This window comes from Carassius carassius, chromosome 45, assembly GCF_963082965.1.
Source record: "Carassius carassius chromosome 45, fCarCar2.1, whole genome shotgun sequence".
In the NCBI taxonomy this organism is placed as follows: Eukaryota; Metazoa; Chordata; class Actinopteri; order Cypriniformes; family Cyprinidae; genus Carassius; species Carassius carassius.
In genome coordinates this window covers 22024730-22040111 of record NC_081799.1, presented here as the reverse complement: position 1 = coordinate 22040111, position 15382 = coordinate 22024730, and the positions used below count along the sequence as shown (strand labels likewise).

The window sequence follows — 15382 nt, the reverse complement described above, 5'->3', positions numbered from 1 at the left end:
CTTGGACATAGCATCACTTCAGTGTTTTTTATTTGAATGTCCTCTGATATAATTCATGAGGGAGATGATAATGAGATGTCGGGTTATTTCGGGCATGTGATTATATCAGCGCCCTCTAACAGACGCTCAATTAAATATGACATTAATGCAAGCACAGCTGCTTGACACAAAAAGATGACAATGAATAGTAAAGCGCCTGCTTGTGCATGTTACAGTGCTGTTATGAGCTGGGATATTAGTTTGATGTTACTTTAAGGTGATCCAGAGGTCATCTGCACAATAAATAAACGTTATCATCTGCCATCCTGAAACATCTCCTCGTGTTTTAATAGCTGAGCCCAATGTGATCATGTTAAATGTCATACTGTGCATCTCTGGCTGACCTTTACATTGAATGACTCAGTTTGAACTGTCACTGAGTTTAGAAATCAGCTGCATGAGTTAGTGTTGTTATGTTGTAATACAACCCGAATTCCGGAAAAGTTGGGACGTTTTTTAAATTTTAATAAAATGAAAACTAAAGGAATTTCAAATCACATGAGCCAATATTTTATTCACAATAGAACATAGATAACGTAGCAAATGTTTAAACTGAGAAATTTTACACTTTTATCCACTTAATTAGCTCATTTAAAATTTAATGCCTGCTACAGGTCTCAAAAAAGTTGGCACGGGGGCAACAAATGGCTAAAAAAGCAAGCAGTTTTGAAAAGATTCAGCTGGGAGAACATCTAGTGATTAATTAAGTTAATTGATATCAGGTCTGTAACATGATTAGCTATAAAAGCTTTGTCTTAGAGAAGCAGAGTCTCTCAGAAGTAAAGATGGGCAGAGGCTCTCCAATCTGTGAAAGACTGCGTAAAAAAACTGTGGAAAACTTTAAAAACAATGTTCCTCAACGTCAAATTGCAAAGGTTTTGCAAATCTCATCATCTACAGTGCATAACATCATCAAAAGATTCAGAGAAACTGGAGAAATCTCTGTGCGTAAGGGACAAGGCCGGAGACCTTTATTGGATGCCCGTGGTCTTCGGGCTCTCAGACGACACTGCATCACTCATCGGCATGATTGTGTCAATGACATTACTAAATGGGCCCAGGAATACTTTCAGAAACAACTGTCGGTAAACACAATCCGCCGTGCCATCAGCAGATGCCAACTAAAGCTCTATCATGCAAAAAGGAAGCCATATGTGAACATGGTCCAGAAGCGCCGTCGTGTCCTGTGGGCCAAGGCTCATTGAAAATGGACTATTTCAAAGTGGAATAGTGTTTTATGGTCAGACGAGTCCAAATTTGACATTCTTGTTGGAAATCACGGACGCCGTGTCCTCCGGGCTAAAGAGGAGGGAGACCTTCCAGCATGTTATCAGCGTTCAGTTCAAAACCCAGCATCTCTGATGGTATGGGGGTGCATAAGTGCATACGGTATGGGCAGCTTGCATGTTTTGGAAGGCTCTGTGAATGCTGAAAGGTATATAAAGGTTTTAGAGCAACATATGCTTCCCTCCAAACAACGTCTATTTCAGGGAAGGCCTTGTTTATTTCAGCAGGACAATGCAAAACCACATACTGCAGCTATAACAACAGCATGGCTTCGTCGTAGAAGAGTCCGGGTGCTAACCTGGCCTGCCTGCAGTCCAGATCTTTCACCTATAGAGAACATTTGGCGCATCATTAAACGAAAAATATGTCAAAGACGACCACGAACTCTTCAGCAGCTGGAAATCTATATAAGGCAAGAATGGGACCAAATTCCAACAGCAAAACTCCAGCAACTCATAGCCTCAATGCCCAGACGTCTTCAAACTGTTTTGAAAAGAAAAGGAGATGCTACACCATGGTAAACATGCCCCGTCCCAACTATTTTGAGACCTGTAGCAGAAATCAAAATTGAAATGAGCTCATTTTGTGCATAAAATTGTAAACTTTCTCAGTTTAAACATTTGCTATGTTATCTATGTTCTATTGTGAATAAAATATTGGCTCGTGATTTGAAAGTCTTTTAGTTTTCATTTTATTAAAATTTAAAAAACGTCCCAACTTTTCCGGAATTCGGGTTGTACTAGGCTACTTATTATACCTGTTTTTAGATTGATGTTTTTGCATTCCAATAATTTATTACAATTATATTAATAATAGTTATGCTTAGAAAAGCTGTACTTGGAATCTTATTACAGTTTTTACTGTAAAATATATAATGCATTATGGGATGTCATATGGTACTGAATGATTATCCAATAAATTTACAATATATTTACATTGTTCTCGGAGTAGTACATTGCCGTTCAAAAGTTTGGGGTCGGTATGATTAAAAATATTAAAAACAGATATTTTTTGAAATATTATTACTAATTAAAATTACTGTTTGAATATATTTTTTGCATGTAATCTATTCCTGTGATGCAAAGCTGAATTTTCAGCATCATTTCTCCAGTCTTCTGTGTCACATGATCCTTCAGAAATCATATACAGTTGATACATTTTTAGGAACCTTGATGAACAGAGCATTCAAAATAACAGCATTTATTTGAAAAAGAAATCTTTTGTAATATTTATAAATGTCTTTATTGTCACTTATGAACAATTTAATGAGTCATTAAAAGTATAATCTTACCAACCCCAAACTTTTGAATGGTAGTCCACTTCAAACCATGGAACATGACTCAACAACTATGGTATTACCATAGTAACTGTATTACCTTTTTCTTATTGAAGTTACATACCACAGTTCCCTGTCAAGGGAACTTCGAACTACGTCCTCTAGGGGTCACTTTGGGGAACACCTCGTCGTGACCCGTGTCTGAAGCATACTTTGAAAAACACCAACGTGTTGGCCGGCGACAGCCTCTGACGTCACTACCGGTGCGACTATAAATACGCGCCCGTAGGACCCTTCATTTATCTTCTTCGTCTTCATTGACTGTTTTGTTTGAAGCGTGCATCTGAGAAACGACCAAAACGGTAAGAGCGATCTATCATTGTTATCATGGCATCCACTAGCAAGGCGTTTAAACAGTGTGTGCATCCATGCCAGCGTTATTTGAAGTTTTACCCCCTTGAGGGGGCAATCTGCGTGCACTGCGAGTGTTTTTCTGTGAAAAAGCTCCGCTCTCATTTGTCTCTCTTTTCGAGGAAAGAGGGACAGCCATCTGGTTCCAGCGGCTCAGGACCCGCCGTTGCCGAGGCACAGAGGAGAATGAGCTCGTGGGGCAAACGAGAGTGAACTTCAGGAGGAAGATGCGTTGTCATTAACCCATTCTGATACTGAAGTTAGTGCTCTGCTGGGTTCTACCCAGAAAGAGCAGGAGATGTCTGAGAGTGGCGAAGAAGCTGAGGCTGAGCCTTCTCAATCCTCCTGCCCTGCGTATGGGGAGCTGTTAGAGGTTGTGGATCGTGCCACGGCAAAATTAGACTTGCCATGGAAGCGTGCCAGAAAAGTGACGCCGCGAGGTCGCCTCGATGAGCGTTATTTGTCTGATCATAGCCCTCCAGCCCAGGTGAGCCTTCCATTCTTGCCTGACTTACATGCAGAAGTCGAAAATGAATGGAAGAGGCCATTTTCCTCTCGCATCCATCGGTTTCAGCATACGAGTTATGCTAATATCGAGGGCATGCACGAAAATGGCTATGAGAGGATCCCCCCTGTAGAAGAGATGCTGACTAGCTATCTCTCTGTGGGGGAAACATCCTCTCTTAAATCTCCCTCTTTGCCATCTAAGCCCCTCCAGGATTTAGCCCATCCGGCTAAAATGGTAAAGCATACGCAGCAGCAGGTCAGGCTGTGGCTTCGTTGCACACGATGGCAGTGCTTCAGGCTTACCAGGCTGACCTGCTGAAGGACCTGGATACAGGCGAGGGCCTTTCAGCTGACCAGGTAGCCGAGCTGCACCACACCACAGACCTCTCTCTCCGTTATACCAAGCAGGCCGCCTCCACCATGGGTAGGTCTATGGCGGCCATGGTGGTAACGGAGAGACATCTGTGGGTGAACCTGGCAGACATCGGGAGGGAAGAAAGGGGGTTTCTTCTCGAAGCTCCGGTCTCGCCTTCTGAGCTTTTCAGTACCTCTGTCGAGATGGTGGTCGAAAAGTTCAGGGAGGCAAGGGCGCACTCAGCTGCCTTTAAATTCTTCATTCCATGAAGGTCTAGGTCTGAGCCCAAACAACAAAGGGGTCCTGGCCCATCTCGATCTGAGGATCAAAGACGGGCACAGAAGGCAAGTGTCGTGGCTCGCGCTCCTCCCCCGCCTAAGGGCAGGAGCAAGAGGAATCGTGGGTCACGAAGAGGTAAGCAGGACCTTAGGGATGTAATTCAAACGAGGCAGCGTTCTCGTCCGGATCGGAGTGATACCTAAGTAGTTACTCACTTCCTTTGGATGTTTTTAACTTCTGCTTTTATCCTCCCCTGCCTAATTTCCCTGTAACTACCAGCTCTCCACCTGATCGAGGTTAGGTGGAAAATTTCTCACATAAGACTCTCCTATGCTGGACCTATGATGTTTTTGGTCGGTCCTATGTTCATAGTAACCACCTTACTGATGGTCCGGACCAAAAGGGGGCGCCCCATAAGCGGGACTCTGGTACAGGAGGGTGGGTGAGTATGTAACCCTTTCTTTATTTGCTTATGGGTGTTATATTGCTGGTGGTTATATGTCTACTAACCAACTCTGTGAGTTTCCTTGCGGCACTGCAGGGAATTTCATGGATGTCCAGCCAGGTCACCCTGAGGGGCCGCCTGGCCGCTTAGCGACGTCCAATGGGAAGGTGGAGGTGGTAGTTACGGAAGTCTTTCTGTATGTACTGCCTCAGGTGATGCTCCCCTCGCTTGAGGTTTGGAAAATTGGAGCTGGCCTCTCCCGTGCGATCCAGCGCCTCTGCGATGCTTAGGAACCTTTCAGTACACACGCTAAGCCTGTGTACTTTCTCAAAACCACATGGTGGTCAGTGTGCACGTGAACACTTTGCGCACTGTCTGAAATCCACGTAAGTGGTAAGTGTGCACGCAAGACTCTGCGCACTTTCTGAAATCCTGTATGGTAGGGGTTACGCGCTCCGCTTCGTTCCCTTTCTTAAGATGATTAGCCCTGGGTTCCTTGGGCTTCATTCAGCCAGTGTGTATTTGTTATACACCACAAGCATCGCTTTCCTCAACATGAGGGGCTGTTTGGGCAATTCTCGTGGTAGTTTAGCAGCGCTCCCCTTTTCCAAAAGAAAAAGGGTCGCCTATGAACGTGCTACTCTGAGCTTGGAGTCCTCCTCTCATATGAGACTGATTTCTCATTTTTTTCACCAGAGTGCTCCAGTACTACATACTGTTTTTGAGATGCAGTGTGAGAGCAGACATCCTGTTGAGGCAGGGGCTGAGGCTCGGGGAATGGAGCCTTCGCACCAAGGTGATGAAGCAGAGTTGGAGAGGTTGGCCAGACTTGGGTGGATCGGTTTGCGACTCGAGAGAGCATCGCACTATCCCGTCTGACTTCCTCTGACTCATCCAGCTCCACTGGGTACAGGCGTGGCCGAGGCTTCATCTGTACATTTCTTCCTCCAATTGCTCTGCTCCCGGGCCATTCCATCTATGAGCTGGGCTATCAAAGTGCCACGAGAGCCCCTCCTTAGAACAGTATTTGTAAATCCATGCTATGGTAAGTGTGCACGTGAAGTCTTTGCACACTTTCTGAAATCCACACTGTGGTAAGTTCGCACGCTAGTACTCTGCGTTCTTTCTAAAATCCTATATGGTGAGGGCTTCGCGCGGTTGCTTCGTGCCCTTTCTTGAGTCAGTTAAAGCCCCGTTCATCTTGGGCGCCACTCCACCCAGGTATCCTCTGATACCTATCTAGAACAGGGCGTTGCTACTAGAGAACTGTTGAGACAGCTCTTTTGGCAGGTTTTTGCGAAAGCTAGCGGTAGCTCCTGTGTGAAAGGCAAGACTTGGTAAAGAACATGCTAGGTTCTTAGCCGTATCCCTTTAAAGGAATCTTTTGTGATTCCAAGCCTTCAGCTCTACCCCGGGCCGAGGCCCTACAGGTAAGTTGGTTATGTAGCTTAGGCCTTTGGCCGTAAGGGATAATGTCATGGACAGCCGTCTAACCGTCCCAGGGGCAACTCGCTGTGAAATGGTAGAGTTGGTACTTAGTGTTTGCCATGATTCTGGGCTGCACTCCCCTCAGCATGGCAGCGTGGGTATACTGTTCCCCAAAGCGACCCCTAGAGGATGCAGTTCGAAGTTCCCTTGACAGGGAACGTCTCAGGTTACGAATGTAACCATGGTTCCCTGAGAAACATTGACGTCAGAGGCTGTCGCAGACCAACACGTTGGCGTTTTTCAAAGTATACTTCAGACACGGGTCACGACGAGGTGTTCCCCAAAGCGACCCCTAGAGGACACAGTGTCTCGTTCCCTCTCAGGGAACCATGGTTACATTCGTAACCTGAGACGTTTTATTCCAACAACAATAACTATTTTTTTAGTGGAAACTGAATTACCATAGTACATTAAAACTGTAAGCGTTGAGGAGTCATTCATTTCCTTCCCGATTCACTGTGGTATTCATAATCATATTGCCACAAGTTACCAGTGCCAGTGTATCAATGCAAGTAACACAACAAATATCATGGCAGTGTGAAATTCATTGTACTGGAAAATACAAAGCAGTGTGTAGCGCTCTCCTATAATCCTCTGTGAGTTTCATGCCCTCAGGTTGTGTTGGATCAGTGTGAAACAAGACAGCTCCATCAGCCATGTTTCTTTCCTAACACAAAAGATTTTCTCTAATCTTCCACCTCACTTAACCTTCCACACTTCTGAAGCACTGGCATCCCGTCATCGGCAAACATCTGCGCTGCATCTTTAACAGTCGGCAAGTGTACTCCAAAGTTTGGCCAACATGTACACCTGTGTAAACCCTCAAAGTTTCTCTCCAGATTCCTGTGGCTGAATAATTCAGGTCGAAATGGCTGTGGATATAGCATCACAAACTCTCGTGCATCACTCCGCAACACACTTTTCCAAGCTGTAGAGGTAACTTGTCTTTGGGAAAAGAAGATCTGCTCATTTCCTGTTTATATCTCTTCATGTTTTTTAGGTGAAGTATGCGAACCGGTTCCGTGTGAGAACGGTGCTGACTGTCCCAGTACACCAGCCGATGAAAATGTTTCCTGTGAGTTTTTGTCCTTTTGGATTTGAGAACCCCCAAGACCCATGAGATTTCATTTCTTGCGATTTAAAAACACATGTATGGAGTGATACAGTGTGTGTCTTTGTTGAGCTCTATTAAGAGTTTACCTACACTCTTAAAAATAAAAGTTCTTTATGGTTCCATGAAGAACCTACGTATAACATCCACGTAAGGTTCTTTAGAATATTGAAATGTTCTTCGCACTAAGAAAAACAGTGTGTTTTGTGCAAAGAATCCTTATCAAGAATATAGTCTTAAAAATAAAGGTTCCAAATGGAGGTTTTTTTGTATGCAATAAAAAGAACTATTTTATTTCCCCAAATAACCTTTCTGTGAACAGATCTTAGAAGCAACAAACCCTAATTTCTTAGTGTGTACAATATTGTAATAATCAAAAGCGTTTTTCTACTAAAGAAAATTTTGGTGGACTGGAAACAATTTAGGGATGTTAAAGGTTCTGCATAGAACCGCAAATGCCAATACAGAGCCTTAATTTTTGACAGTGAAAATTTATAATAAATTCTAAATTAAATTTAGTGCTTCTTCATATTGGAGTTTTGACTTAATATAGAAAATTTAACACAAACACTTAATGAGCATTATTAAAATTATTATTAAAAATTATTTAAATAAAATGTAGTCATATGTAATTACATGTATACATTCAGCAGACACTTTTATCCAAAGCGACTAACAGTGCATTCAGGCTATACATTTTTTATTTTATTTTACAAGTATTTGTGTTTCCTGGGAATTGAACCTGTGACCTTTTGCAATCCTAACCCAATGCTCTACCACTGAGCCACAGGAACACATAATGCGTCAAATGACACATTTTTGAGTTTTTCACCATAAATGATATAGTAATTCATAGTTTTTACTTGCAAAAATTATATATTGGAGTATTTTACCTCATAACTACATACAGTATAATGCAAAATATAAAACATATATAATAAGTTAACTTTGTTTAATATTTAATATGTTCACACCAAGAATGTTAAATGTAAAGATAATTAAAACAATAAAGATCCACACCAATGCACAATAACACTCTGTTGTGCTTTAAATGCTTCAGTTCTTTAAAGGTCGATTCTGATTGGCTGTCAATGTTTTTATCATTCATCAGCTGGAAAAAATTAATCTGATAGTGATTCTGGTGATAGCGTTCGCCCATTGTTATTGTATTGTATATTAAAATTGTGTAAAACTATATATATTTCATTGTAGTTAAAATCTTTGGAGTGAATAACATGTTTTTATTCTAGCATAACATTTTTTTAAAAATCCCCTGTAAAAATTTGTGCAGAAAATTATGTTTTTCGAGAACTGAATAATAAAAAGTTTGTAGTGAAGCTGTAGAAGATTCTACTGTTTCATCTAATTGGAATCATTATTTATAATAGAGCAGATAAAATATGTCAGAATCTCACAAATTGTGTGTTCTGTGTGTTACAGCATCAGGCTGGGAAGAGCAATCTGTAATTGGTGAGTTTGTTTATTTGTAGCCTGTTTTAATGGCCTGTTTTCCTCATTTTAAGAAAGGTTCAAGAGCGCTTTGCTCATTGAGACTCCAGATATGAATGGCATATTAAACAGATCGCTCATGTTTGGCTTATGAGCCATGAACATAAATGATGTCAGCCTCGATTTCCATTCCCTAGTTAATTCATATTTAAAAATCTGCTTAGCGTTCATTAGAAACTCACACTTTCTGGAGTCATCTTTTACAGCTAATGCAGTATTTAGTGTGGTGTTCAGACTGAACTGAAAAACATGAAATAATAATGACCGTGTGGGGAAAGTGCATGCCATCAAGTGCACTGAGCATCAAATTCACTTACAAATCAACCTGCAATAAACTCTAGCAGGATTTTAAATAGCACTTCAAATGAACCCTGCAGATTTCAGATACTATGTGTTTCTGTCGTTCAGGGCCCTGCCACCCAAACCCCTGTCACAACGGAGGGGTGTGTGAACTCAATTTTGTCGGGTATTTGTGCAGGTGCCCTCTTGGCTTCGATGGTGTCCACTGCCAACACAGTAAGAAACTTTGTCATTTTTAGAGACATTTATTTCTATATTTTAATGATAAGAATAACTTATGTGTGTGTATATGAAATAAAACTTTTTATTTTCTATCATTAAATTATGTACACACACACACACACACACACACACACACACACACACACTTTAAAGCCAACATAATTTAAATATATTTACTTTTTTTATTTATATATTTATTTTCATATTATATATACATACAAAATATTTAATGATATTAAATAAAATGCTATATATATTTTATTTTAATGTTTATTATATTTTTTTTTATTATTCACATATGTGACCCTGGAGCACAAAACCTTAAGTCGCTGGGGTATATTTTTAGCAATTGCCAAAAAAACATTGTATGGGTCAAAATTCTTGATTTTTCTTTTACGCCAAAAATCATTAGGATATTAAAGGCGCAATATGTAATTTTTCTGCTTTAAAAATAGCAGATATCACTATATCTATGTTATATATTTTTTTTTGTTGTGTACTTACATTATCCCGACAGTTTCCACGAACTTTCAAATCCGGAGAAAATGATAGTTTAATTAGAAGACACGGCACGTTTCTTTATTTTCGTTTTGTCGCCCGTCTATGGCATCATATAAACTTTGACCCCTCTAGTTTATCTAACTTCCTGCGGAACCGCCAAATACAAAGGTGAACAGAAGCAAAGACGAGACGAATAAGAAAAAGTAGTAGCTAGCCTTGATCGAGACTATTATATTTTATATTTATATTGTTTATATTCGTATTTATACCTCAATCAATAACTTAGTTATGGATCATGATTATGCTTTGCCTGCACGTTCTGTGAAGCGCAAACGTACGGGTGAAATAAATGACCTGAGAAGGTTTTGGGACGAAGAAGAAACAAGACACGGGTAAATATTGGAGTTGCATTTCCAATATAGAGAGAGCTTCGTGACAAGCTGAAACTACAGAGAGATGCTTGCATTCTAATAAACAGGTATGCATCCATTCAGCTAACTATATCTATCCGTATATTTTGTGAAACGATGATGTCTTGTGTAAAACGCAGACGGACTAGCTCTCATGTAGAGTATAATGTAAATCTACATGTGTTCTATATCTAGCTGGATAAAGTAGCTTCAAATGCAGTTCACTATCTTGTTCGATATCATAGCTAGTATAAACGTAGCCTAATTATAATTATTAACGAAAGGCAACCGTGTTTTTTTTTTACATATATTACTACTAGCTAGATGGAATATTGATTTGATAGGGGTCTGATAATTCATATATCTCTCCGTTCGAAAATACGTGATTGTCAAAATACTAAGGCCGGTGACACACTGGCTGCGTGGCGTCTCTGCTGCGTGCCAGAAGCGCGGCGCGCTGCTGCTGCTGCTGCTGCTGTAGGTGACATAGAGGGAGACCGCCGACAGACCAGGCTCTTGTCTTCATGACAACAATATCTATACTTCATGTTGAACATAAATATAAAGCCTACTGATAAAGGACACCGTCAACAGTATTGACGGCAAAATAGACTATGTTTGACAGGTGCAATATTTGAAAATCGATAATTATTTATTTATTTTTTAAATTACATTTTTATCTGAATTTATGTCAACCTATAGACTTTCAAGCATCAAAATGTCATGAATTAATATGTATTTGTGTACAAAATTACATATAAACATATTTTCCTATTATATTTTGCCTGGAAACGCTTCCAACACGCGTGCGTGTCGCGTGAAAAATAGGCGTCGGTTCTATTTCTAGCATGCACACGTTTTCTGCGCGGCTCGAGCCGGGCCTGAGACATGCGTCTCACGCAGGCAGTCTGCAAGCTCTAACCTATTAACATGGGAGCCGAATTAAAAACTGACACGCCACGCAGCTGAGACGCTTGCGCCGCGCATCCAGTGTGTCGCTGGCCTCAGTTAAAATGAGTGAGGAATGTGGGGAGCGACAGAGCGCGTGTTCCAATGAACAACAACTCCCATGAGCCTACACTCTTTCCCGACGTCATCAAAGTACGTCTCATGTTATTATTTTGATTGAGTGACCCCTGGTGGCCAAAAATTCCATACTGCACGTTTAAGTAAAGATCATGTTCCATAAAGATATTTTGTAAATTTCCTACCATAAATATATCAAAACCTAATTTTTGATTAGTAAAATGCATTGCTAAGAATTCATTTGGACAACTTTAAAGGAGACTTTCTCAGTATTTTGATGGGGGTTTTTTTTGCACCCTCAGATTCCAGATTTTCAAATACTTTTGTTAAATAACTAATTTCTCAAAAAGGTAAAAATATCTAGAAATTATACATCTGAATTTTTGTATAAATAAAAATATATATTCATGAGAATATACATATAAAAACTATACATATAAAAAAATTGGGTTCAAAAATACATATATTGAATATAGTGCATCTTAAAACAATGCAAATACATGTATGTTGAATTTTCATTGCCACAACTCAACAGTCAACATGTTTATATCTACCGTATAGCTACCAGAATTACACATCTAGTTTAATTATACAGATTGAATGAAACTATCGTCCACTTGCGAAGGGACTCCTGCCACAGTGATGAAAGAACATATGTCAGGATGGCTTACTTACTTTAGTTTCACCAGTGTAGAAGCACAATGCACATTAATGTGAATATCAATGTTTTTCTGCCTCAGAAAAAAACTTCTACTGCATATTGTGCCAGAACACTTATCAAAGTGACAAGAACGTAATTAACAAAGAGCTATTTTTTATCTGTTTGCCATCAGAGCTTTTTTTTATTTGTTTTTGTCCTGATTCTCTTGTTTCTGTGGTTACCTCACACCGCCTTCATTATGCATGGATTGGGAGAAAGAATATTCAGCTCTGTTCTGCACTGTCTAATACACATCACACATGTGCATCCGTGACCTTAATTTGCACTGTCTCCTGAATTGACTTCTAAGCGTAGTCTATAATTAATGCCGGAGTGAAAGTACAGCTAAGACAAGAATCCGAGGCTCAGTTAGTAGAAGGGGGCTGGAAAACAGACTGAGCAAAGGCAAAGACAATTTTTTGGTCAGATTGTTGGAGAATGACATACAGTCTCATTATCTGCCCCGAGCCCCATGACCTGCTCAGTTTTTGTCATAATAATTAGACTTCACAGCATAATGACCTCATGTAGGATGTTTAGCGGAGTACGACGTATAAAAATCCCTGGGATGTCACAACTGTGTTTTGTAAATTGAGGTATAAAGTCAAAATTGTGTGTTATAAAGTCAGAACTGCAATTCTGACTTTAGGCTATAACTCACAAGTGTGAGAAAAAAGAAAGTCAGAATTGCGAGAAAAAAACTCAAAATTGCGATTCTGACTTTTTTTCTTACAATTACGTATTCATATCTTGCAATTATGACTTTATTTCTCAGAATTGCGAGTTACAGTATAAATTGCTAGTTTATATCTCACAATTCTGACTTTTTAACTCACAATTTTGACTTTATAATGCTCAACTGTGGTTATAAAGTCAGAATTGCAAGATATGACCATGCAATTCTGAGAAAATAAGTCAGAATTGTGAGATAAAAAAAAATCGCAATTACCTTGTTTTATTTTGTATTCAGTGGCGGAAACGGCTATATATATATATATATATATATATATATATATATATATATAGAATTTTTTTTATTACATGTGTAATAAATTTTAATAATTTTTATAAAAAAATACAAAATCAGACACAGAGATATAAAAAAAGGTAAAAAATAAATTATGTCAGTGGATTTTACCATGAAAAGACAGACGGAAAGAAGCAGAAGGGATTTGTTAGAAAAGGAAAAACGTAATTAAAATTTGTTATAAAAATGATTAAAATTAGAATTATTAAATTAAAAAAATTAAGTAAATTAAGTAAACAAAATTAAATTGAAACAAAATTCTAAGTAAAAAAAAGACTTATTTTTATTTATAGACCAAGGAAAACTGCACATGTATATTGGTGACTTTTACCACAAGCAGACAGCAGCAGCAGAAGAGTGAATGAAAATTATAGCACAGGGAGCTGCTCTGAAATAGTTACCCGCTAGATCACTATTCATTTTCAATAAGAGGTTCACAGGAGAGCTGGTGCAATCTGATGAAAGTGTTGTGGAAGAGCGCTTGGAGCGCTGCCATCCTCATCTATATCAACTATGCCACCGCTGGTTCTGACTGAGTGATCATACTGTGTGAAGCACCACTGACTTCATTAACCTAGTTGTCTTGGCACAACTTGGCCCAGTGAATTTGCTTTTCTTTAAGAAACGAAATTCTGAAATCAGCATGCATTCAATAATGGCATGGAAATAATTTCCAAGATGAGCTCTGATCAGGAGAAGAGGCAACCAAAAGGAACTTGGGCATCTCAAAGCATCATTTATTAGGTCATATATAAGAAGCGTTCAATACCACAAATCCAGCGTGACAGCTGACCAACCCCCCCCCCCTCTGTTCCTCACACCAATTTACTTGCATGACTGGCTGGACTTGGGCCCCACGGAGGAAATCCCACCAATCAGGATGAGTTCATTCTATCGCAACCGACAGGGGTGCTTGGATGCACATGACTGGCATGAAGCTGAATGCCAATGGTCGTTCCTCACTATGAATTCAGCAACATAAAAAACAATTTTGTTTTGGGGGTCATATCGGTATTTTTGTTTCGGATCTAAAATAAAAGAGTTACAGAGCCTTTAAAATTTTTATGGGTTTGTAAAATGTCTGTTTTTGAAAAAAGTATCTTCTGCTCACTAAGGCTGCATTAATTTGATCAAAAATACAGTCAATATTGTCAAATATAATTAAAAAGAACAAAGAACTACTATCTATTTGAATATTTTTTTTAATGTAATTTATGTCTGTGATTCAAGTGTCCCATGATCCTTCAGAAATCATGATTTGCTGCTCAAGAAACATTTCTTATTATCGATGTTGAAAATAGTTGTGCTGCTTAATATTTTTTGTGGAAACGATGATAATTCAGGATTGTTTAATTAAGACAAAGTTCAAAGGAACCGCATTTGTTTGAAGTAGGAATCTTTTGTAACTTTACAAATGTCTTCACTGTCACTTTCTATCTGTTTAATGCATCCTTGCTGAATTAAAGTATTAGTTTCTTTCATTATTAACCCCAAACTTTTAAATGGTAGTGTACAATGCAAAATAACAGAAGACGTTAATAACATGTACTTTAGGCCTTAAACGTGCATTTAAGTAACAACTTGAATAATTCATTTAGATTTACACTTACTGAAATCAAATTTACTGGATTCAAATTGATGATGATTCAGTGTTTAGTGAAAGAAAGGTTCCTGAAATGCAAGAAAATGTGTATACAATACATTGTATAAAATGTGTCCCTGTAATGTTCCAGGACTAAACTGAAATATGTTTGTGGTGGGATTGTGTCACCATTACCACTATTCCTCATGTTTAAAAAAACATGAAAATCCTGTAGATTTACCCTGAAAATTTCAGAGTAATCTCGTAAAATTTCACGTTTAAATCAATGTGTTCAATAGTTTGTGAAAATGCTTTCTACACCAAATGTTTTTGAGTGTAGAAAACAGAATATCAGACAGATTTAGTTTGGCAACTGCATAGCAACATGTTAAAACTACTCAGAAAGCCTTTGCAGCAAAGCACTGGAAACCTTCCATAACACTCAGCATCCAGCAATCAGCAAGACCCACTCCCATTTACCTCAGAAAAATTAAAATCTGGTTTTGTAATAGCAAAATCAAGTTATTTTGCATATAATTTCTAGCAGACCATAAAGTCTAGTTCCTTTAGCTTTTCTTTTTATTTTGTCACCACCCCATGAGAGAATCAGTGCAATCTAACATCAGATCCTTAAATCCCACATTTGTTGTGTTCATCCATGCTTTCGGTGCTCATGAGGTGACCCTGTTTAAGCTGTGGATTTGGTTGTTGCCCTCCAGTACTCTTCTGTTGTGGTAAACCCAAAGGTGTGGTTTATCTCTGCCAGATACCTGATAGAATTGAGCCTGTGCTCCACCTTGCAGATCCCTGAATTTCTGCTCGGGCGACCCCACGGCTTGCTGTCAGTAACAAGTCTCTCGAGTTCCTTTGGTTCTGCTTAAAAATCAAAGAGAGAGGTCAGTGCAGC

At 39.2% G+C, this 15382-nt stretch overlaps 1 protein-coding gene across 1 annotated transcript in view; it reads left to right on the top strand.

Moving 5' to 3' along the window:
• The window catches only part of LOC132127532 (EGF-like repeat and discoidin I-like domain-containing protein 3), a 32941-nt gene that overhangs the window by 395 nt on the left and 17164 nt on the right, over window positions 1–15382 (top strand). Inside the window, exons 2-4 of the mRNA XM_059539438.1 lie at window positions 7088–7162; window positions 8639–8668; window positions 9116–9223. Coding sequence (XP_059395421.1) covers window positions 7088–7162; window positions 8639–8668; window positions 9116–9223 — 213 coding nt within the window. The remainder of the gene's footprint in view (window positions 1–7087; window positions 7163–8638; window positions 8669–9115; window positions 9224–15382) is intronic.